This window comes from Panthera leo, chromosome D1 (genome assembly GCF_018350215.1).
Source record: "Panthera leo isolate Ple1 chromosome D1, P.leo_Ple1_pat1.1, whole genome shotgun sequence".
NCBI lineage: Eukaryota > Metazoa > Chordata > Mammalia > Carnivora > Felidae > Panthera > Panthera leo.
Window position 1 is genome coordinate 15,170,578 of NC_056688.1, and position 23,109 is coordinate 15,193,686.

At 57.4% G+C, this 23,109-nt stretch overlaps 1 protein-coding gene across 8 annotated transcripts in view; it reads left to right on the forward strand.

Moving 5' to 3' along the window:
• CEP164 (centrosomal protein 164) overlaps nt 1-21,770 on the forward strand; it is a 66,881-nt gene extending 45,111 nt beyond the window's left edge. For 6 of the 8 annotated variants that reach the window (XM_042905046.1, XM_042905051.1, XM_042905053.1 and 3 more), the window contains 22 exons: nt 768-935; nt 1,820-1,933; nt 3,457-3,594; nt 6,209-6,409; nt 9,776-9,907; nt 9,989-10,205; nt 11,206-11,283; nt 11,533-11,664; nt 11,973-12,095; nt 13,056-13,199; nt 13,646-13,729; nt 13,875-13,943; nt 14,284-14,459; nt 14,836-14,962; nt 15,229-15,296; nt 15,749-15,956; nt 16,793-16,900; nt 17,500-17,614; nt 18,087-18,428; nt 19,290-19,356; nt 20,183-20,305; nt 20,465-21,770. In XM_042905046.1, the coding sequence (XP_042760980.1) occupies nt 768-935; nt 1,820-1,933; nt 3,457-3,594; nt 6,209-6,409; nt 9,776-9,907; nt 9,989-10,205; nt 11,206-11,283; nt 11,533-11,664; nt 11,973-12,095; nt 13,056-13,199; nt 13,646-13,729; nt 13,875-13,943; nt 14,284-14,459; nt 14,836-14,962; nt 15,229-15,296; nt 15,749-15,956; nt 16,793-16,900; nt 17,500-17,614; nt 18,087-18,428; nt 19,290-19,356; nt 20,183-20,305; nt 20,465-20,561 (3,031 nt within the window). In that variant the 3' untranslated portion in view covers nt 20,562-21,770. The remainder of the gene's footprint in view (nt 1-767; nt 936-1,819; nt 1,934-3,456; nt 3,595-6,208; nt 6,410-9,775; nt 9,908-9,988; nt 10,206-11,205; nt 11,284-11,532; nt 11,665-11,972; nt 12,096-13,055; nt 13,200-13,645; nt 13,730-13,874; nt 13,944-14,283; nt 14,460-14,835; nt 14,963-15,228; nt 15,297-15,748; nt 15,957-16,792; nt 16,901-17,499; nt 17,615-18,086; nt 18,429-19,289; nt 19,357-20,182; nt 20,306-20,464) is intronic. The other 2 variants (XM_042905050.1, XM_042905052.1) reach the window with 2 other exon arrangements.
• The last annotated feature ends 1,339 nt before the right edge of the window (nt 21,771-23,109 follow it).

The window sequence follows — 23,109 nt, forward strand, 5'->3', positions numbered from 1 at the left end:
CGAGCATGCCCTCTGACTCTGCACCGAGACAGGAGTGTGGGTGCATGTGGTAGGACTTTGTATATCGCTGTGGGCCAAGGCTCTGTGCTCTTCACTGGAATGGGTTAAGCTGTGTGTGTGCCTGGTCATGGGCCAGGGCTGGAGGAACTTTCTAGAGGGTCAGTACTACAGCTTGGAGGTGATTTGGAGAGAGAGAGTGACAGACTAGGAGGGAGAGCGGAGAGACTAGGAGGGAGAGACCAAGGTTTCCCGCTTCTGAGGCTGGAGCCTGAAATGAGAGAGGGAAGGGCTGCTACCCTGGAAGAGGAGGCGGGGCAGTCCTCCTGCTTCTTGGACCTTGAAGAGCTGCCCGCATTCCTTCTTGCCTTTGTGCATTTTCTGCAGTCTGACCATTCGAGTCTGGTTCCTCTTTTTCTCCCTACTTTCCGCTCGGCTCTTGCATCCCTGCCTGGCCTCAGTGATGGTGAACGCTGGGAGCGGATGCACTCATGAGGGGGCCCAGCTCTCGCCCCTGGGCCAAGCGGATGCAGTGCAGGGACCCGGGAGGGCTGAGTCTAGTCCAGGCAAAGGGAGAGCTCAGTGGGGAGTCTCCCCCTCTTGCTTCTCTGGCTGCCTTGCCCTCCGTGGCTCCCCATGGATGCAGGGCCGGGGCTGGAGCCCTGCCTGGGAGGAGGAGTGGACCCAGGTCCACGTACCACACTCGCCAGTTCTCTCCCTGCTCTCCAAATGGTGGGGCCTGACTCTGCTGCTCTGGCTGGTCTGACCAGGTCCTCTCCTCCACTTGTGCCTGGGAGGCGGCTCCAGAGTCCCCTTCAGAGCCAGGCCACCGAAGAAGGGCCTCCGGAGGCCTCTGAGGGGCAGCCTGAGCAGAAGCGGGCAGAGGAGCCCGGGGAGGACACTGCGGGCAGCTCCATCCCTGCCGGTTCCCTGAGGAGGTAAGGGGGACCTGGAAGCCTTCCAGGTGTGTAGTTGTGTGTGCGGGGGCCGACAGGGACTGGCAGGGGGTGCCTGGGGAAGTGAGAAGCCGGGGACGGTTTGCAGCCTAAGCAGCAACCTCAGGTTTCCATTTAGTGTCCCCCGTGAGCTGGAAAATGAGGAAATGTGCTTCTCCCTAGTCCTCAGTCTACAGCTAAAATTGGGGTGCCCCCTCCAATTAGGGGAGCTGGAAACTCCTGAACCAGGAAGTATCTCTTCTGATCCAGCTGTCTTCCTGCTGGGGACCTGGGTCAGAGACTCTCCCCCACCCGAGCTGTGCTGTGCCTGCGCCCAGTCCCCACCTGCCAGTGCTCCCCACCCCTCCCGGCGGTCCTTCAGCAAACCCAAGTAGGGCCCCGTTGTATGCTGGGCCCCTGGGGGAGGGAGGTGCAGAGTCCTAGGCTTCCCTGAGGCCAGCTGAGAGGGCCTTCGTGCCCCAGCCTGGCCCAGAGCCTGGCGTACATCGGCCAGATCTTCTGTTCCCCCGGTGAGAGGAAGATGCTGGTGTCAGAGCTGGTTTTAGAGCACATCCAGCTGGGATGAGTCACTGAGAGAAGCCAAGCAGAGCGATGTTCAGTCAACAGCATCCGCTGCCTACCCCGCTGTGTGCCGAGCGGCTCCTTTGGCGCCGTAACCATGCACGGCCCACGTGGACGGGCCTCTGGTCTTCAGTGTAAACGGCCTGGGAAGAGGCAGGTGGGGGAGAGTGAGGCCTGAGATCAGGAAACTCAGCTGGGGCTACTTCCCTTGTCCTCATCACAGCTCTCTGACCCCGGATGGGTGCACTGGGGGCCTCTCGCCTTCCTACTGCTTTTAACACCGTTGCTTCCTCAATGCTCTCAAGGGAAGAGACCCCAAGCCCACCTGCCGCCCCCGAGAGGGGCAGGGAGCAGCGCTCCGGGGCCGAGGAGCCTGAGGAGGTGGCGGCCAGCCCTGCCGCACCAGCCTCTCCAGAGGTGTAAGGGCCGGTGTTCATGTCTGTCCCCGTCCTCCTTTGTGTCTGTGTGGTGTGAGTGCCCACCACTCCTGGGTGGTTGGGAGGGGATGCTGTGGCCCCTGCCCAGGGGGAGCGGCGGGGGAAGATTGCGTGTGCCCCTCATCGTGTGCAGCCGTGGTCACCGATCTGAGTGTGGGGTTGGCCAGGTCCCCGGGGCTCCTGGTCAGGGCCTGAGGTATGGAGGCGGAGGGGCGGGGGCACCTCCCGGGGTAGCAGTTTTTCCTGTTTTCCCCTCCACCTCGCACTATTTTTCGCTTTCTTAAAAACATTTTATTGAGGTGTTTACATACATGAAAGCACATATATCTGAACTGTACAAGTCAATGCACATTTACACGCAGATCAGATGTGGAACATTCCCGTCCCTTCAGGAAATTTCCTCACGCCCCTTTCCTCTCAATCCGCCACCCCAGGACACCGCTCTTCTGGCTTCTGTCCTGTAGATTCGTTTTTCCCGTTCTCCAACGGGATGTAGACGGAGTTATGCAGTATCCGGTATATGTGTTTTGGGCCTGGGTTCAAAGCTCACCAGCACTTCTAAGACTTGGAGATCAGTGAGCTTTCCTCCTCCCATTTCCCTTTCCCCTCCCGCCCCTTTTACAGATGAGGAGACTGAGGCTCACGTGAAGGGATCTGCCCGATGTCACGTTGCCGGTCGGTTGCATAACTAGGACGAGGCTCTGGTCCCTGGAGCCCTAGACTTCCGACTCAGCGTGCAGCCACGGCTCCTTTTCTCTACAGGGACAGAGAGGAGCCAGGGTTATGCAAATTTTCCCATCTGTGAACCGAGCGGTACAAAAGGATCATGAGCTCTTGGGACTCGGGCCGTTGACTAGAGACGGGTTCACTCACTGGTTACTCACAGGCAGTGCCGCCGAGGGCTGGCAGTGCACGTGAGCTCATGACTTTTGTCCTCACCACAGCACTGCAGAGTGATGTAGGGAAGGGACAGCCCCACTTCTCAGGTGGTGACAGCTCTGACCCTGAGGAATGACCTGGCTTTCCCAAGTCTCCTTGGGGGCTGTGGACAGCAGGTCAGGGTGTTTTCTACGAGGACAGGAGGCGAGTGTGGTTCAGAGACAGGACCCTCTGGGCAGAGGTCAGAAGGCGTCTTCCTGGCGCCTCTGGGAGGGAAGCTGGGCAGTGAGGCTCCTCCCACCTGTCTTGCTGATGAGTCCCCTTACTTTGTGTTTCTCCTCCCAAACCAACAAGGCCGCCCCTTCTGGGTCTCAGAGAGACATTCCTTGACCACACAGTTTACACAGAACCCTTAGGAAGTATCTTCTGTTCCTTTGCTGAGTCTTTTCAGGCCCCATAACGTCCTTGTCATTCATGTTCACAGCTACGTTTCTGTGTTTTGTGAGGAGTGGCCCTGTGTCTGTGTTTCATTTGTTTGTACCTGCGGGGTTCTGATTTATGGAGGTGACTGAGTGACAACAACAGGCCGGTGCCATTAAGGAAGAATTTATTACTTACGCTTCCAGAGAGAAGAGGGCGTGCCACACCATGCCAGGCCACCTGGGGGATGACCAGGGTGTGTCAGGAGGCAGAAGAGGCGAGAAGGGAGAGCACAGCCTAGAGCCTTTGTTGGGGTTTCCCTGGGAAGGAATAGGCGAGGCAGGGTAAGTACCTTGAGTGAGTGTAGGACTGGACAGTATGAATGATTTTGGTGGGCTTTGGGCTATGGAGGTGGCCCTCCAGTTGCCTGGTGTGAGTTATGTAAGGAGATGCTTGTGGTCTAGCCTCCCTGGGGGATCGGTTGGTTTGCATATGAAAGACATGTTCTTTCATATACATATTTCATATACATATATATATTTTCATATACATGAAAGACACGTTCTTTCACATAGAGTTGGCTAATCCTTGGAGGGCCAGTCTCTCTGCCAGCAAACTTTTAAAGATGTCAAAACATCATCATCGTAAAATAACACCAAATAAAAAACCATGATTCATAGAATCCGTCACCTTTCACAGATGTTGTCAAGCCACTCAGGAGGAGTTAGGGGCAGAGGGCGGGCCAGCAAGCGCTGTGAGGCCAGAAGGCCTGGGTCTGGGACACAGGGATTGCCTCCCCTTGGTGATCCCGGCGTCTTTCCTGAGGTGCTTGTAGAAAGGGGGCCCGGGGGGGTGAATGAATGAAAACCCCTGGGTCGAGCACGAGAGGGGACAGGATCTCTTCGTGGTTGTAGTGGTGGCACAGCCATTTCCGAATGTCCTGGGTGCCACAGCCTCCCTCCTCCCCACCACCTGCCCTCCTTGCTTCTTCTCTTTCTTGTCTCGCAATGACTTGGTGGCCGGCCTGAGGTGATTATGCCCGCACAGAGCCTCCCTCTTGGCCACCGACTGTCGGAAACTGGGTCTCACTGATGCTGACACCCGAGGAGCGGCCTAGAAATCAGACCTGCCTCTTCCTCTGGAGGCTTCATCTTCCCGGTTGTCTCCTCAATCGTTCAGGGCATCGTTGACTGCCTTGGACCTAAGCTGGGCGTTTGGGATCATAGAGCTTTAAAACGGGGACACAGAGAAGAGGCCCGCGTGCCAGGTGTGCAGGCATGCTCGCCGGGGCGTGTGGCCCGGGCACGTGCTGCCACGCCGTCTGAGGCCCCATCTTTCCACAGCATCTATCCCTGGGCTCCACATAGCTCCGCAGCCCACAGGGGAGAGAGACATTAAAAGGTACCGTCTCAGGGAGAAAAGATGTTTTCAGCCAAGGCTGGAAATGAGTTGGAGGGTTGATGAGGCGGAGAGCTGGCGGGGGGAGGTCCTTTCCGAGAGCAGGACTCTCAGAGGAGGTGGCGGCCGCATCTCTCACATCTGCATCGGTTGGGCTATGTCAGGGGGTCTGGAGGAGAGCCGGGGACCGGAAGGGGGGCCGAGGCGGCGTTGAGAGCAGAAGACAATCGAAGGCACGACTCGAGGCCATTTCCAGGCTGAGTTATGATTTTAGGAAAGGGGGAAGGGAAGAGCTTTTTGGTATTTCAGAGACGTCAGTAGCCTTTTATGTCTTCCTTCTCTCTCTGGTCTCGAGGGGCTGAGATGGAATTCCAAAGCCCGTGTTTTCTTCTGCCGTTCTAATCTGATCCCGCCTGCTGCCTTCCATCTGCCGCAGCGAGGGGAAAGGGGGTCCTGCGTCCCCAGTCGGGGGCCGGTTCCCCTCTGCAGCCCCTGCCCCACTGCTCCCCAGTGGACCGTGTCCACACGCTGCTGAGGCTGACGGGGCCAGCGTGCCTGGCCTGCCGCCTGTGCACCATCGGGGCGGGTGGTGGGTGGTGGTTGTGAGGCGAGACCAGTCAGGTTGAGGGAGCTGGGGCTGCAAACTCGCACTGGCCTTTAGGAAGAAGCTGCTCTGGGGTGTGCAGTACTTTGACCCCTTGATGCTTTCATGGCCTTGAATGTTCTTGGGTTTCTCTCTGGGCATTTCCTTCAAGAACCAGAATACAAGCAATATAGCAACCTTCCTATAGACATCTTTTTAACCTTTATTCCTCATCTCACCACCCACCTTGTGCATCCACGTCGGCTCTGAATTTCTGTTACCCGTTTCCAAATATTGAGTTAACTCCAAGCAGATGCAAACGTGGCATCATCAAGGAGATTGGAGCGTGGCATTCTTGGTGCACTCTTGCTACACTCTTTGGCTTAGGGAGCAGTCTCCTGCCTGGCTGTTTAGGCAGCGTGGGAGGAGATTTCCTGTTCCTGGACCTCCACGGACTGTTGGGGGGTCTCAGGGCTAGGAGACATGCTGCGGCTTCTCTTGCTGGCTCATGAGCATTGGCCTGTGTTCAGTTTGGGAGGCAGAGAGTAGCCTCTGGGGGTGTCCCAAGGTGCTAGCGTGAGCCTCAAGTGGCAGGCAGAGCCCTAGTCGGGAGACGGAAATGGCCATGAACCGTCCTGGGGAAGAACCCACTGGGGACAGAGCTTCAGTCTTTCCCTATTGCTGTCAGCTCTTGAGCCACATCTTCAGGTCTGTACTACGGGCTACAACCTACCAGGTCCACTGAGAGCCTAGTATGGGCCGCCCTTCTTCCTGGACCACCACAGTGAGGCTTGCCCTGTGAACAAATACTGCCTGGATCCTTGAGGGGTAGCCTTCCTGCCTGCCCTTGTGTGAGCTGATTTGCGTATGTGATTCCTGACCCTGGGCCCTCCCTCCACTAGGATTGCGAGTGTGCTGTTCTGTGTGTGTAAAAGGTGGGATAGTAAAGCTAGTGAGTGTTGTTCTACCCTTGGCAGGCGAGCTACGGAGCCTGCAACTCCCCCAAAGCAGGCTTCCCTGAGGGCCATGGAGGAGGCCGTGGCCCACGACCTGGAGCAAGACCAGAGGCGGCTTCTGGAATCGAAACGAGAGAAGATTCAGCAGCTCCGGGAGAAGCTGTGGCAGGAGGAGGAAGAGGAGGTCCTCCAGCTTCACCAGCAGAAAGAGAAGTCTCTCAGGTCCTGTCCCTCCCCTTACGCAAGCTGCCTGGGTCTCGCGGTGACATGGGGAGGAAGGGACGCCCTCCTCCCACCCCGGACACTCATGGCCCCAGCAACACTCCTCCTTGGTGGCCTCTGTGGAGGAATGGGCTTCCTGGTTCCTCTCTTTGGGAGGGAGTTGGGAGGCGTGATAACAGCGGGACCAGCTGACAGTTTTTGGGAGATTACACGGGTCCACGTGCTTCATAGCTGCTAATTGGTTTCGTCCTGAGAGTGGGTCCCATGAGGTGTTGCTAGCAACCCTATCATGTTAAAGGATCTACCAGACGGATGAAGAAACTGAGGCACAGAATGGTTATTTAACTTGTCCAAGGTATCGAAGTTAATAAGCAGAGCCGGGGGCGCCTGGGCGGCTCAGTCAGTTGAGCATCCGACCCTTGATTTCTGCTCAGGTCACGATCTCAGCGTCGTGGGATTGAGCCTCATGTCGGGCTCCATGCTGAACGTGGAGCCTGCTTAAGATTGTTTCTCTCCCTCTGCCCCTTTCCCCCGTTTATGCTGTCTCTCTCAAGTAAATAAGAAAATAAATTTAAAAAATGCAGCAGAGCCAGAAGAACCCAGGCACTTTGTCCCTGGGGCCCATTCTTGGTAGTCATTGCCCTCTCTCTTGGTAGTCAGGGCCCTGTTAGGACCCAGCGAGATTGGTAGGGACCACACAATATGGTGTGAGGTGCTATTTCCCAGGACCCAGAAGTTTCATTTGGGTTCCTACTCTTTGTGGTGTTGGCTGGGAGGCCCTCAACAAGCAAGACACTTAAGGCTGGGCCGGGCCTGTGTGGATGAGATCGTGTGTATACTTCATAAATAAGCTGGAGGTTACTTTCATAAGAAAAGGCTGTCCAGGGCTGGCACAGCGGCTTCAGAGTCACCAGGTCCCTGGTGGTCCTTTAATCTCTCTGCACTTGAGTGCTGGTTACTCTCAGGGCCTCTTCCAGTCCTGCTGAATCCCCAGCCATCGTGTCTGTGCTGCCAGCAGGGAGAATAGGGATAGAGTACGAAACTGGTAACTTCTAGCTCATTCGGTCCCTTTTAAGGCTCTTTCTTGGAAACTTCACCTAATAACTTCTGCTTATTCTTGTAAGGAGTTTTCCTGGAAATTTTACTCAATAATTTCCACTCACATCTCATTGGTTACTTCTGGCTGCAAAGAAAACTGGGAAATGTCATCCTTTAGCTGGGCCTCTTTACCTGATGGAATAAAATCAGGGCCCCTTTAGGAAGGGAGCATGGGAGAAGGGCCCCCGACAAGGTGATCAGCAATCTGCCATAGGCCCAGGAGGGGACAGGTACTACAAAAAGGTGTTAACAGACTCTGCACTTACTCAACCATGTAACTGAAGGCTAAATCTTTTCCTCTTGGACAGAACATCCCAAAGTGGTAGACTTATTTTTATAGCATACATAGCAAAGAGTGTAGAAAATGCTTATGCTCAGAGAAACTAATAGAAAACCAACACCCAGCCACCCAGAGGGTTGGGGACAACCCTCTCATTAGCCCAACACAGGACCTGCTGACCCAGGGTCCATCCTTCTATCACCCCTCCTGTGTCCCCTGCCAGGCAGCATCCTCCTCTTCCAGCCAAATGAAAATTAGGGCAGGAGCCTGCCCAAACAGGGTAAGACTTAGCTGATGTTGACAGGCAGAGCCTTGGATGAAATCCTGGCTGTGTTTCCCTGCCAGCCGTCTAAGCTTCTCCTCTCTTCCTGGCCACCCTGGGCCTGGCTGACTGTGCTTTCCGTCCCTCGCCAAACCCCCAGCTCCAGAGGGGCGTCCGAGAGCCCTCTCAGGTCGTGGTGAAGACTCCACATGCCAAAAGCATCTGACTCAGGGCCCGAAACACAGTAGTTGCTCAGTAAATGGCAGCTCTTGATTTTCAGTTGAAATCAGTGATGGCCATGGCCTCCACGAAGTGATTCTTCTGTAGGCAGCGCCTTGTCAGACTCGCTACGAAATAGTTGATTGCGAGAACGCGGTTTCTGCTCACGCATGAGCCTTTCTGAGGGGTGGGGCCGCCTCTGCTGGGAAACTTCAGTTGGTATAAATTTCTGGAAGCCATAGCTGACCTTGTAGCAAATACTTCTTGAATGAGAAGGCAGGCAGGAAGACAGGCAGTCTGACCCTTAGTTTCTTTAGCCATAAAATGAAGAGATTGAATTTAGTTGTGAGATGAAGAGAGACAGTTATAAAATGAAGGCCTTCACCTGCCAAGACCCTTCCGGCTCTAACATTCTGTGGTGCTACGTGTGAAATGGAGCCATGGGACAGAGAGAAAGGGTTTCTGGGGGGATCTAGAAGGGAGGATTTTTATTTAACTCAAATTTTCTATCAGGATGGAAGAGAGCAGTGGTGTAGATAACTTGAAATTGAAGATGACCTTTGGAATTCACTAGGAAGCTTTTCTAAGAAATTGTCTTCTGAATCGTATTTCTCTTAGGCTTGAATTCCCTGAGTGCGCAGCACACAGCCCCTGGTCATGTGGGGGCTCCGTGGGCAGGGGCATGTCTGCCTGGGATGAAATGCTTACTGTCGTTTGTCTGTAAATAAGGCATCCCTCATGGGTCATCGGCACTTGCTTCTGAGTTTGGGGCTGGGCGATGCTGTTCAAATTTGACAGACACGTACGGAGCACCTGCTTCATGTTAGCTACTGTTGTTCAACACCTCGGATATAACCAAGTGGAAGACCTGATTCTGCCTGGAATGGCTCCCAGACTTGTCAGGAAAGCAGACCTACAAAAGATGAATTGTGATGCGTGGGATAAGGAAGGTCTTTCATATACAGGGCGATGGGAACAGAAAGGCTAGTCGATGAACTTGGAAAGGCTTCTCGGAGAGGAGGGAGCCGGGCGTTGAGTGGCAAATATGGGTTTGTCAGGTCGAAGAGGGGATTCTGGGGAGAGGCGCCCACATGAACAAAGGCCCGGAGGCGAGGAGGATCGTGGTGGGGTTGAGAGGCGGTGTCTCCTCTGATGTGGCAGCAACAGTGGATCGGGGGCAGTGAGGGGGTGTGGCCCCGGAGCCGGGCTGGGGTCAGACTGCGTCTGTCCTGGAGCGAATGCTGCGCCGAGGTGCATTTACAGGCAAGGGGGAACCTCTGGCAGAAATCCTGTCCTGGGATCAAGCAGCCTGTCCCTCTGCTTGCTGCAGCAAAGAGTGGATAGAGTTCACGGCCCCCTCTTTATATGGGATGTATTACAGGGAGGCAGCAGGACCCAGATTTAGGAAACTTCGCAGGCAAGCTGCAGGCTTGTGGAGGCCGGGAGTCAGGGCTGATGACTAGAAGAGCGGTTCCTCCAACAAACTTGCCTTTCTTTTCCTTCCCAGTTCCCTGAAGGCGCAGCTGCGGAAAGCCACCGAGGAAGAGGAGACTCGGATGAGAGAGGAGGAAAGCCGGAGGCTGTCCCAGCTCCTGGCCCAGGTGCAGTCCCATGTGGAAGCAGATGAGAGCCAGATCAGGTGAGGGTGCGCCGTGAGCCTCCTGCCCCACGCGGTGCCCCCCGAGTGCCCGGGCCTGGCCCATTCCGTCTGTCTGCGCAGGGCCGAGCAGGAGGCTTCCCTGCAGAGGCTGAGAGAAGAGTCGGAGTCTCTCCAGAAGGCCGAGAGGGCCAGCTTGGAGCAGAGGAACAGACAGATGCTGGAGCAGCTCAAGGAAGAGATGGAGGCCTCGGAGGAGAGAGAGCGGGCTTCCCTGAAGGCCGAGAAGGAGAGGGCTCTGCAGCAGCTCAGGGAACAGCTGGAGGGCGAGAGGAAAGAAGTGAGCCGGCGGCGTGGGGCTCCCGTCTGACGTGCCCCGGCGCTGCCTGGGGAGGGGCTGGGCGCCAGGCTGGGCGTATGGGGTGGGGGACTGGGCTGGGCACAGAGGAGGTGTCCACACAGCCGGCACGGGAGGCGGTAGACGGCAGGTGGGCTGTCCGGGACCCTTGTGGACCCGGCCGTCTCGGGGCAGGTGCTAGCCCGGGTCTGCCTGGCGCAGGAGAGGAAAGAGCGGGTATCCAGGGCTCCATCTGGGGCCAGCAGTAGCCGGGCGCTGTCAGTCACAGTGAAGAAGCTTGAAGGGAAATGGCCCCTGGATTTGGGCAGATTTCATGACCGAAAGAACCCGGGCCAGACCAGAGGTTCTGAGACAAAGGGGCCCTGTCCCCGAGGGGCAGCTGTGATGAACTTTCATCTCTCCTTAGCGAGGCTGGCACATGTAGAGGAGGATTTTCTCCTTTGCCCTTACTCCCTGGGCCTCCAATCCTCTGTCTCCTGAGGGTCCGTCTCTAGATGAGAGGCGGAAGTAGGGCACAGCCAGGCCACGTCGACCTTCTTTCTTTGAGTGACGGTGAGCTTCAGCTCTTAGACCAGGAGCAGCCACACAAGGTGGGGGAGGATGTCACTGTACTGTCCTCTGGGTGCTCAGGCAGCTAGTGCTGGACCTCCAGCCCTCACCGCCTTGGGCCCTTGTTCACAGGCACAAGTGTCACCTGTGTACCTGTGGCCTAACCCAGGGGCTGGGGGATGGAAGCAGTGACCCGAGGCTTACCGAAATGTCCCTCCACTCTGGCCTTCATGTTCCTGTTCATTTGCTAGTTGCAGACTTTAGAGACTGTGTTATTTTGGGGCAGCAAAGCTGTGCCTGTGGTTCCCCTTGGCCCTTTGGCTTGACGGGAGTCAGGCACGGTTCTCCTGGCTATTCCTTCCTCCCTCTGGGGTGAGTGCCTAGTCCGTCTTCCCCGCCCTGCGTCCCTCACAGGCCCCTTGTTGCTCCTTAGGCAGTGGCAGCACTGGAGAGGGAGCACCGAGCTGAGCTGGAGCGGCTCTCTTCCTCGCTGGAGGCCAAGCACAGAGAGGTGAGAGGCAGCTGGCCTTGGCCTGCAAGGTGGAGTGGCCATCCTGGTCCCTGAGCGTGAGCCTCAGGGCCCCTTCACGAACTCCACCCCCTGCCTGTCGCTAGGGTGGAAGTCTCCCTCCGCCTGAACCCCCCCCCCCCCCCCCCCCCCCCCCCCCCCGGGGGCTGGCTGCTGGGCCCCTGGCAAGCGAGTCCCTGAAGTCGCTCTGCAGTGCTGAGTGTCATGTCCCCTGTGCTGGGACCTCCTCAGGTTGTCTCCAGCCTCCAGAAGAAGATGGAAGAGGCCCAGCAGAGGGAGGAGGCCCAGCTGCAGGAGAGCCTTGGTCGGGCAGAGCAGAGGGCTCATCAGAAGGCTCACCAAGTGTTCCAGTATGAGCAAGAGGTAAATGCTGGTCTGCTCCTTCGACCTCGTGTATCCCTGTCACGGGCACTCCGTCCCGGCCCCAGGAGCCCTGCTTTGCCTTGGATGGCTCAGCTGGGGCTAGAACGTCTGGTTCCACTTTTGTGCCTCAGGTCCCTCGAGGCTGGGCACTTCCCCACCCCCGCACCCCCCGTACACGAGTGGGGAAGGGGCGCGGGGGCGGGGCGTGTGCACGTCACGTGTCATGCGTGCGCGGGTCGTGTTTGTGTATACCACGTGCCGGCCCACCCTCGGGCCTGCGAGTTGCAACCCTGCTGCCTGCCCCGCAGCTCAGCGACCTCCTGCGAGAGAAGCGCCAGCAGGTGGAGAGGGAACACGAGAGGAAGATGGACAGGATGAAGGAGGAGCACCAGCAGGTGCTGGCTGAGGCCAGAGAGCAGTACGAAGCCGAGGTGAATTTCCCCGGCGCACATGCGCGGCGCGCGCACTCACACGCACCCGCGTCCTCGGCAGCCGGCGGCTTGCGCCCTGCTGAGGTGGCGTCGCGGCCCCGTCCTGCCTGTTCGCCTCGCAGTGGGCTGGCTGCATCCCCTCCCGGAGGGGTAGCGGCTCACAGATTCGGAGCTCCTACCCCTGCCGGCGCTGGTCTCAGCCCCTTGATGTGTGCAGACTCACTTAGCACCCCCAGCACCCCCAAGGAGGTGGGGACTATTGTGACCTCCAGTTTAGAACCGAGGAGACAGAAGGGTAAGCATCTTTCCCAAGTGCTCCAGGCCAGTAAGTCAAGGAGCTAAGATTCAAGCCCAGCTGTCTGACTCCAGAGCCTTCAACTTTCGCTACCCCGCCGACACCAGGCCATCAGGGTTCATCGCAAACCCAGGACACTAAGAAGTAGACTAGCAAGAGCCAAATAATACTTAGATCTCTGCCCATCCTCAGCTTTCGCCCGGCTTGCTCACACTGGGGATGAGCAGGGGCCACAGGGCCTCTGCCCCAGGACTTTTAGCCACTACCCCACTGACCGGAACTCATATCCCAGCCCCTGTGTACAGTCTTTCCCACAGAGGAATGACCAGCCTGTGATAAAATGTAGTTGATTCCCTCCCCAGGCCAATTCTGACCTTGCTCAAGAGCAGTGGCCTCTCTTCCCTTAAGGAAGGAAGCTGCACATGGAGGGACAGCAGGAGAGGCAGACTCCCCGGATGGGGCGGGGGTCCTCCTAATGGCATCTGCGGCAGAGAGCGGTGCGGGCTTTCTGGGGGATGAGAGCGGTGTTCTCCTTGAACAGCCAACCCCAGGGAGCTGATGGGGTCCCTGACCTTGCTGACCCGAGGCTGTGGGGGCGGAGCGGGGGGGGGGGAGAGAGAGGGGACGCTGCGGTTTCCCCGCCCACAGCCTCACCTTCTGGGCAGGAGAGGAAGCAGCGGGCTGAACTCCTGGGACACCTGACCTGTGAGCTGGAGCGCCTTCGAAGGTCGCACGAGCGTGAACTAGAGGCCGTGAGGCAGACGCAGGATAGGCAGCTGGAGGACTTACGGCTGCGGCACCGGGAGCAGGTAGGGGCTCTGGGCTGCCACTGGGGACTGGGGAGGGTGAACCCACTCTGATACCTCTGTGCAGGAGGAGGAGTGCTGGAGGCAGGCATCTGTGGCAGCAGCGGATCTGAGCCTTGACAGCTTCTGGAGTGGGGGTCTCATGGCGATCCCCAAGCCAGGGCATGTTAGTGCCTTCGTCTTCCAGGCCAGGGCCCATCCCCAGGGTTAGAGGAGGTCAGCCCCCCTGGGGGCTTTGGGGTTGGCGCCTTTGCCTCTCCTTGCCCCCCGTGGGAAGAAACAAGGTGTGGCGCTTTCCCGGGAGCCTGCAAGGGCAAATGGGAGGAGGCCCGAGCCCAGCTTGGAGGGCGTGCTATGGAATCTGGCTCTGGGACTCCCTCCTGCACCCCCAGCTAATGCCTTGCACTCTTTCTACACTTACATCTTTCACTCCGCCTATTTCTGTGCAGGAAAGGAAACTCCAACATTTAGAGGTGGAACTGGAAACCAGAACCAAAGATGTCAAGGCCCGATTGGCTCAGCTGGACATCCAGGTGAGAGAGCAGGAGTTGAGGACAGGATCTCCAGGTGCCCTTGACCGTGGAGTCATAGCTCCCATAGGAGAGCATGGGTCCTCCTGCCCCTTAGACCTGGGGCCTGGGGATGGCCAAGGGTCCCATGTCCTTCCCTCCCCCACAGGAGGAGACTGCCCGAGTGGAGAGGCAGCAGCTCCTTGAAGTGCAGAGGCAGGTGGCGCTGGAGAGCGAGGTGTGTCCACCTGTCTTGTCCTTCCTCCTCTCTCCCCCATTCCTTCTCCCTTCCCTTCTTTCCCTCTTGCCCCACATCCCACCTTGTGCTCACCTGATCTGTCCAGATCATTAGGGTCCCCAACTATGTTGGCAGCATCCCGCAGATAGCCCGGCCGTGTGGGGTCCTGAGCCGACCCCAGGGGTGGGGCTGTGGAGGGCGGATGGAGCCTGCACGGCTCCTGACAGTGGGCACAGCGACCACCCTCTCCCCACCGCGCTCCTCGGGTTTCCCTGTCCTCTTGCTCCCTGCCTTTGCCCCACGTGGCTCTAGGTGCTTCTAGCTTTTCTTCTGCCCCCAGGAAGCCACAGCCAACCATCATCACCTGGAGGAGGCAAAGAAGGAGCACACCCATCTGTTGGAGACAAACCAACAGCTCCGAAGAATTCTCGATGAGCTTCGGGCCCACAAGTTGGAGCTAGAGTCCCAGGTGGATGTGCTGCAGACCCAGAGGCGGAGGCTGCAGAAACAAGTCAGGTGGGGTGGGCACCCTGCACCTGGCCACTCCTGCTGCCTCTTGCCTGCCCTCTGATGCTCCTGGGCCCTGTCTGCTCAGTTGAGCGGCAGGGGTGGAGCCTGGCAGAGGGGCTTTTGCTGCATTTTGTAGGGAGTGGGGGCTCAGAGGCTGTGAACAGCTGTTGTGGGGGGGTGGGTGGCGGTCCCTGGTTCTACTGGTCATGGCCCAGCCGTGCCTCAGGGGCTTTGATGGAAGTGAAGGGATGGAGACGGTCCTGCTGTCTCCCTGAGAGGGGGGCTTGACGCCCACACTAGCAGTCCTGACAGTATGCCACCTATCCTGTTCCATCATGGGAGCCTGCCTCTCCCCCACCCCCAATCCCCTTTCCCATCACAGCGACCTGGAGGCTGAAACTCAGAGGAAGCAGGAGGTGTTGAATGAGCTGGCAGCTGAGGAGAGCAATGCCTCCTCACGTGTTGAGCCAGATCTCCACATTGAGGACCTGAGGAGATCCCTTGGGACAGTGAGTTCTCTGTGCCTTGCAAGGGACAGGGTGGCCGGGCTGGGGCTCCAGGAGGGGGTCTGGCTCCGCTCTATATGCAACCTCGGTCTCCGGGCCTTATTGTTCCTAGTCCCCCTCCCCGTCGGTCCGATGGTAACTGTAAGCAGGCAGCGCGCAGCAGCTGGCGGAGCCATTTCTGTGTTCGGGCCCTTGGGAGGGGCTCGGGGGTCCCTTGAGCTGGCAGTGTGTCTAATATTCAGTGGGTCTTTTCTACTGTGTGTCCTTAGAACCAGACCAAAGAGGTATCCTCTTCTCTCCCCCAGAGCAAGGAGGAGACCGACTTATCCTTGGACAGGTGAGTCTTGATAGCCTTAGTTTGGGTCCAGCATTTGCTGAAGGGGTGCCTTCACAGATCTGGGGCTAACTGAAATGAGGTGGCTGTGGTCACCGGTGGGGCTTGGGTCCAGGGACCAAGGGAATCCCTTTGGCCAGCCCAGAAGGTGCCCTTGGGACCATCGATACCGCCTGCTGGCATCTGCTGCTTTCTGGTTGAGGGTCAGGCTGATGGGAGTGTCTGGCCATCTGTCTGGAGGCCCCCGGCCCCCTCCCTTTCAGAGACAGGGCAGGACGACTCTGCAGCATGCTGCACACTGTAGGTATCTAATGGCGGTATCCACTCACTGCCCAGCCCGGCGTAGTCTGTGCTCCCCTTGAGCCTCTGCTGGGGAAGTGGTCTAGTGACCCACAGCAGGGGGTTCTCGGAGCGTTCGCTTCCCTCTCCAACCCCTCTGCCCTGGCCTCCCACAGCGTCCGACACTACCTCTCTGCCGAGGGGCTAGCCCTCCGCAGTGCCAAGGAGTTCCTGGTGCGGCAGACGCGCTCCATGCGGAGGCGGCAGACGGCTCTGAAAGCCGCCCAGCAGCACTGGCGCCAGGAGCTGGCCGGCGCTCAGGAAGCCACCCAAGATCCACCGGGCACCAAGGCCCTGGAAGACGTGCGCAAGGACTTGGAGGAGGTCAGGAGCTTCGAGGGGACCCTGCCAGTCCTTGGGGGGGGTGTGGGGAGGGGCTGGCGGGGGTGCTGGGGGACGCGGGGCAACATCCACCTTTGGTGATTCTGGGGACTCCACGACAGTGGCCACGCAGGCCCTGGGGTCACCGGATGAGTCTTCTAGGGAGATGGGGCAGGTGATGCAGGTTGTCTGCACGACGATGAAAGCACCTTATGTTTGCATGTCGATATGCACGTGCAGAATGCTTTCTCCAGTGGCCGTTTGCTCTTCATGTGAGCGTAGATGATGTGCAAAGTAGTGGTTACTCTCATTTTCTAGATGAGAAGTACAAGTCAGGTTTTTAAAACTTCACAGCCAGTGCTTTGCTTGTCTATTCCATCACATTAAAGACTCGGTTCCTAAGTGAATCTTTGGAGCACCCTGGGCAGAAGACTGAATTGCTTCTCTGACGCCCTACTTTCCAATGAAAAGAGAGAAACTTCATTGTTACTCTGTGTTAGGATCACAGATCTCTGGGCCATCAAGAGGGGTCTTGGCAGAAGCTCCCTTAGCGTCGTGTGGGTGCTCAGAGCTGGCGAGGGGCAGGCTTCTCGGGGCGCCTGCATGCAGCCCCCGGCCCTGTCCTTGCTCTGCTCAGTGCTGATAGGGGAGTTGGAGCATGGCAGGGACCCCTTGAGAGTGTATCAGGTGCGGGCACAGCGCTAAGCACGTAACACGCACTGTCTCGTTTCATTCTCATGACCTTATGAAAACTAGTATTTCTCAGGTGAATTTGTAGGTGGGCCTCCCGCATCCGCGCGTAGCCCCATTTGCATCCTCCCCCTTCTCTCTGGCTGCAGGAGACCCGGCACCTGGATGAGATGAAGTCGGCCATGCGGAAGGGCCACGACCTGCTGAAGAAGAAAGAGGAGAAGCTGAATCAGCTGGAGTCCTCTCTTCTGGAAGAGGTGAGGCCCCGTGGCCACAGCCGCCTCCTGCTGTTCCTGGGATGTGGTTGGGTTCTTTGGTCTCTTGCTGCGGGGGTGCTGGGCCTTTGGGGCTCCCGAGCTGGTGAAAAGGGCAGCGGCTTCGACTTTGCATTTGTTGAACAGATCTGTGCGGGGGGGGGGGGGGGTCCCGAGCAGACCCAGAGCCTCTTGCTGCAGGTTCTTGAGAGAGGGACTGGCCCCTCCCCTGCCCTCCCCCTGCCATGGTTTCTGAGGAAAAGTGTGCCCCTCATGTTAGGAATGGATGTACTTAGTGGCCTGGTCGACTTTCCCCCCGGATGCCAGAGGTGTGGGTGAGGCAGGAGGGAAGCCTGGGTGAACAGACCCTGTAGGGGGAGTTTGCCAGGGAGAAGGGGCTGTGGTCCCAGTTGCCTGCGTTTCAGGCCGTTGTGACCTTTTAGCCTCCACCTCCCTCCCCCTGTGATGCAAGACAGCCTGTGCTGTGTGCTTCTCCCAGAACCTGGGGTCCCAGAGAGCCCCCAAACCTCAACACGTCGCAAGAGCGGTGGGCAGAACGCACAGGGCAGGGGTCAGCACTAACTATTGCTTGTATCTCTCAGGCCCCAGATGAGGACGTTCTGAGAGGCGCCCCCCCCAAGAAGGTGGTGACTTTTGACCTCAGTGACACTGAAGACATGAGCAGCGCAAGTTCTGAATCCTGCCCCCTGCCTCACCGTGAGTGGTGGCATCAGCCCAGAGGGGGACCACAGTATCCATGGAGAGGGAGGGGCTTGGGGGCCTGAGGGGCAGCCCCCCTCCTTCAGCTCGGTGTGCGCAGGCCTCTGGAAGCCAGGGTCTGGGGCAGGTTCTCAGGGTTGGTCAGAAGGAGGGACCCCGTCGGGGTTTGCCAGCACCCAGGGCAGAAAGAATCAGGGGCCCCCTGACTGTGCAGAGACCTTCCAGCGCCACCTTCTGGGAGGGGTTCTCTCTGCTGCTCTGGTCTGCAAAGGGGCAGAGGGCCGTCTCCTGTTCCTTCCTTGCCCACACCCTGGAAGGCTTTTTCCCCTGGCCAGCTTCCACTCCGCACCTTCTGGACCACGGAAGCCCTGCCATCCCCCTTGTTCCCCATGAGCCGAGGGGCTGTGGTCTGGCGTACGGGGTGAGGAGGGGCTGTTCTGGGCCCTGAGGTCGAGTCCCTGCCTTTCAGTCAACCTGACCACAAGTGCCACCTTCCCCAACAAGATCTACTACTTGAGCAGCTCGCTGCAGCGCATCAGCAGCCAGCTGAATGGTGTCCTCAGCATGCTGGGCAGCCTTAACCCGCAGCCGCCACTGCCTCTCTTCACTTCCACACCAGCGCACGTCCCGCCCCGGGCCGCTAGGAGCACCTCCATTCCTGCCTGCCCCTCCCGGCTCTCACCCTCGCCGCTGGCTACACCCTCATCCACCCAGTGGGCCTGGGACCCGGGGCTGGGCCCCAGGCTCTCCTCCTCCGCGGCTCAAACAGTGGATGACTTCCTGGTGGAGAAGTGGCGCAAATATTTTCCAGGTAAGCCTCCCTCCCTCCTCTGCCTGCCCCTTGCCACCCCCAGCTTTGGCATGGTCTGTTGATTACGGCCGTGGGTCACCTTGCGGCCAGAGGCTCTGTGGGTCATGATGATTTACTGGAGCCTTTAAAAAAATTTTTTTTAATGTTTATTTTTGAGAGACACAGAGGTGAGTGGGGGAGGGGCAGAGAGAAAGAGGAAGACACAGAATCCGAAGCAGGCTCCAGTCTTTGAGCTGTCAGCACAGAGCCTGATGCAAGGCTCGAGCTCACGAACTGAGAGATCATGACCGGAGCTGAAGTCAGACGCTTAACTGAGCCACCCAGGCGCCTCTGGAGCCTTTCTGATGGGATCCAGAGCTCAGCAGAACCTCAGAGCTCCTCCTCCTCATCACTATAATAGATGCCATCTTGTACACTGTATGATGGGCCGGCGGGAGTCTAATAACTCTCTGAGGTAGTATTAATTTATCCCCACTTTACAGATGAGAAAACTAACTCAGATTAAGGGAGATGCTTCAGGGTACCCGGGGAGTAAGTAACACACTGGGTCTTGACCCCATGTTTCTCTGACTTCAAGATTCTGCTCCTTACCGCTTGGCCATCCAGCTTCCCAGTGCTTCTGGGCTGGGGGGGTGGGCAGTGCTCACCTGGTCTCTCAGTCCTGCTGAAGAATGTGAAAAGCAGATTAAGTTTTAGAAATAATAGGACAGTTTCTATCATCTGTCTCTCCCCTGCAACCACTGAAACTGGCCCTGTTTTTGTGTGTTTGTGCGAGGCAGGAGGTGCCGACGAGCCGGGAGGCAGCCTGCTGGGGCTGCTTTCCAGTGCCCGTTTCTGAACGATTTGCCCCCACTTTTCCAGCTGGAGTACCATTCCTCAGCACCGGCCCTGCCCCCCTGGAGAACAGGCTGGGTTATGTGTCGGCCAGGTAAGCGTCCCTCGGGGCTCAGGGTGAACCACACAGCCCTGCTGCTTTGCTGTGCCTCCCGCCAGGGGAGAACTCGGGTCATGGAGAGCGAGCTTGGACGGGCCTCCAAGTCATGCAGTTGCCCGGGTCTGAGGTGCCTCTCCACGCTGAGAGAAAAGGCCAAAACACTGGGGTCCCGTGGCAGCTGTCCTCACCTGGCTTGGCTCTGTGAAGAAGCTGCCTGGTAGCATCTCTGCAGGGAGAAATCAGCCCCTGTTGGGACCCTGCTCCTTCCCCAGGCCCCTCCTGCCCTTGAGTGTGGCTTTTGTCTTTGCCATCAAGCTCGTTGTCTGCTTCATGGGCTCCTTTCTTCCCTCAGCCCCGCTGAGCAACATCTGGCACGAGAGGGGTACCCAGTGGGAAGGACAGATGGGCAATTATTTAAACCTGTTGTTAACTTCCCATTCATCTTCTGCCTTGCCAAGTTGTCCTCTGCGTCCCCACCCCACAGGCCCCCAACCCTAAGCACTGTCATTTACCCTTTGGCCTGCTTGGGAGCTGAGGCTGGGTGGGTATTTGAGTCAAGAGAGGGGAGAGCTTTGGCTGCTGAGCGTGACCGGGACCAGGCTGACGTCAGGAGTGTTCACCAGAGGAGGGGCTCACCACTGCCTCTCTGGGGACCTGATGCTCGCCCTCCCCGAGGGGCATTCTCCCCAGCAGAGGAAGCTTTGAGCTGCTAAAGCAGGCAGAGGCTGTCGTGTAGAGGGGAGGAGGGAGAAGTGCTGGCCTGTGGGCTGTTCCACACAGCCCCTTCCTCCCCTCCCCACGCCGTGCTCCTCCTTCCCAGCCAGCAGCTGCGGCTCCTGCAGCGGGCCCATCCCCAGGTCTCCGAGGTGGGCAGCACCGACGTCCAGGGCCTGATCGAGGCTAACCGAAAGTGGCTACAGCGTTACAAGAATGACCCCAAGTCGTATCCTTTGACTGGTCCCTGAGCCTTGCTCCGTTCCTGCTGTAGCTGCTAGGATGGCTGAGCTGGGCCCCGGGGGTCCAAGGACGGCCCCGTTCGGCGTCTGGTCCTTCGCTGGACGCACTAAACTGACCGCGGAGTTTTCCTTCACCTCGCCGCCAGACGTCTCTTCTCTTCAGGGCCCAGGCTGGCAGCCTCTTCTGACTTCCTGCAGCTGGGCCTGGATGAAAACAATAGGCTGAAGGTGTATCACTACTGAGGCCCTGAGCCTCTCCTGCACCCAGACCAAGTGCCTGAGGAGCTGCCTGTGCTTTCTTCCTTCTGAGAAAGCATTGTCCTCCCCCGTTTGCCAACTTCCCCACTCAGAGGAGCCACGGGGGCCGGGGCTGGATGGAAACGATGGTAGGGCCCGAAACCGTGAGCTGCCCCCAGAGACCATGTCTCTCAGGCTGCAAAGTGTGGACTTCTGTGAGCTCCTGTGTGGACGAGGAACACTGGTGGGGGGTCATCGGCCCCAAGGGCCCCTCCAGGGGAGGAGGAGGGATTAAAGGAGTTGCCGGCCAAGGGCCTCCCTTGGGAGCGGAGTTGATCCCTTGGACCCGCAGGGCACTCAGTGCTGGGACTCCCGTGGTTCTGTGTGTGTGGTCCTTAATTTACCAGAACAAAGCTTCCCCACCCCCCGCATGTCTGTACCTTCGGACCAGGCTCTAATACCTCAGCATCATAGAGATCAGACCTCTCTCTTTTTTTAAATGTCTCCTTTCTTGAGCACTTGGTCTCTCCTTTTGACTATCTCAGGATCGGGCCCAGAGCCCTGCCAGAGGTTGCTGGAAGCTGTCCCTCCTCCACCCCCAGCCCCTGGAAGCTCTGCTGCTCATCCTCTCTCTCCTGGGACTCGACTGTCCTCAGGAGTGCTCCCTTCCCTCAGGCTCCTACCCAGAGCCCTCCCTGCTAGAGTCTCAGGGTCGCAAGCACACAACTTTCAAGAAGCCACCAAGCCATACGAAAAGTCTGGGATGGCTTCTGGTCCTCATCTTGGTTTTCTCTTCTTGTTCCTACCCCCGCCACCCTTCCTCGGAGCTGGGAGGCTGCACCTGGCATTGGCAGTGAGGATTCTGAGCTCCCTGCAGACCCTGCTTCCCAACAGAGGGGATGTACTCTGACATCTGTCCCACTGTTAAATGCCCCCCCCCCCCATTTGTCTCGAAAGCTATGGGGTAGCCCTTGCCTCTCTCCTACATAGACACCAAATTTCTGCCAGCCCTCCGTGCATTCGTCAGGGACTAAGAAACTGTTTACTCCTCCCACGTGCTTTGTAGGCATCAGTCTGCCATGGGGGAAAAAAAGTCTGTTTTGTTGTTTAGCTCATTCTGTGTGCTTCGGGGCTAGCTCACGTGTTACAACCAACTCTGGTGACAAGCCTGTATTTTCTACATCAATTAAATCTCTGCAGGCCCATTTGCTACAAGGCAGTTGTGTGAATGTCTCCTCTTTGAAGGCCTTTGCCTCCTTGCTCTTAAAGAATGAAGGAAGGAAAAATTAACATTCACAGACCACTTCCGAGGTGTCTACTCTAATCACGGCAAACCTGTAATGTAGGTGTAAGGGTTGAACCGAAGGCTCAGAGACCTGGAGGAGCCCAAGGTCCTCCATGAAATGGCGGAGAGCCCTCACGCCCCGAGCTCCCAGTCCTGCTGCATTGGGAAGCCTCAGGAAGTGCTGACGTTCTCCATCTCTCCCTGCCCCCTCCCAGCTGGAGACTCATCGTGCCATTTCCCAGAGGCCACTTGGCATTGTCTTCTCCACGCAGACAAATGAAAACTAAGCCCCCTGAAGTCCTAAGCTGGCAAAGTCGGGTGGGTTTTGTTTTCTGCTCCAGTGGTGTGAGCAGCCTACACAGTTTCGGGTGTGTAGCAACAAAATTGCTAGGAGAACCAATTGAGTAGTCTGTGTTTCATGGATTTGCGTAAGAAAACCAACCGAAAGACAAAACAGCCTCCTGTGTGTCCCAGTGTTCTTGCTGCTCTGATGAAGGGACCGAGAAAAGACGGTAACATTTGTTAAATGCCTTCTATGTGCAGGTGCTTTTCAAATATTATCTCATTCAACCCTCTTAACCCATGAAGTTGATATTATTTTATAGATGAGGAACTTTGGGCTCAGAGTTTAAATGACTACCGCTCAAGGTCAGGATTTGAACCTAGATAGACACGTCTCTAAAAGCTGAGGTGTGTTCAGTCTGCTCCCTTAAATCAGCACCTTCTGTCCTCCTGACTCACACAACAGTCCTGGTCCTCTTGGTCCGAAGACCTGAGTCCCAGGGAGGGAGTGGCGTCTAGCTGGGTGGGGCAAATGCCCCCGGGCCAAGGATTACAAAAGGACTTTTTGAGAAGACTCCAAAACTGTCCCATCTCTCCCCTTAGAGAATCTAGCTGAAGAGTCTCAAACAAACGATAGACCTTTATAACTAAATGGAACCTTGTAGATGACTATGTGTGAGTTACCCAAAGTTACAGTCAGTGTGTGGGAGAGGCGGGACCAGAACCTGAGTCCTGACTCCCAGCCTGGGGCTTCAGGAAAGAGTGTTTTTAAAGGGATCTGTATTTTGAATAGGCTCTAAGTTCACGTGGCTCAGTATTCAAAAGAGGTGAATGTCAGTCCACCCTTGGGCCAGTCTTGTCCTTGAAGGTTTCTTCTGGACATTGTATGCAAATACAAGAAAAGAAGGGACAGTGTTTTGGTTTTCTTCCTTTAACTGGTGGGGTAAAGGTCATTCCTAACCTGGGATCAGACACTCTCCTAAAGCT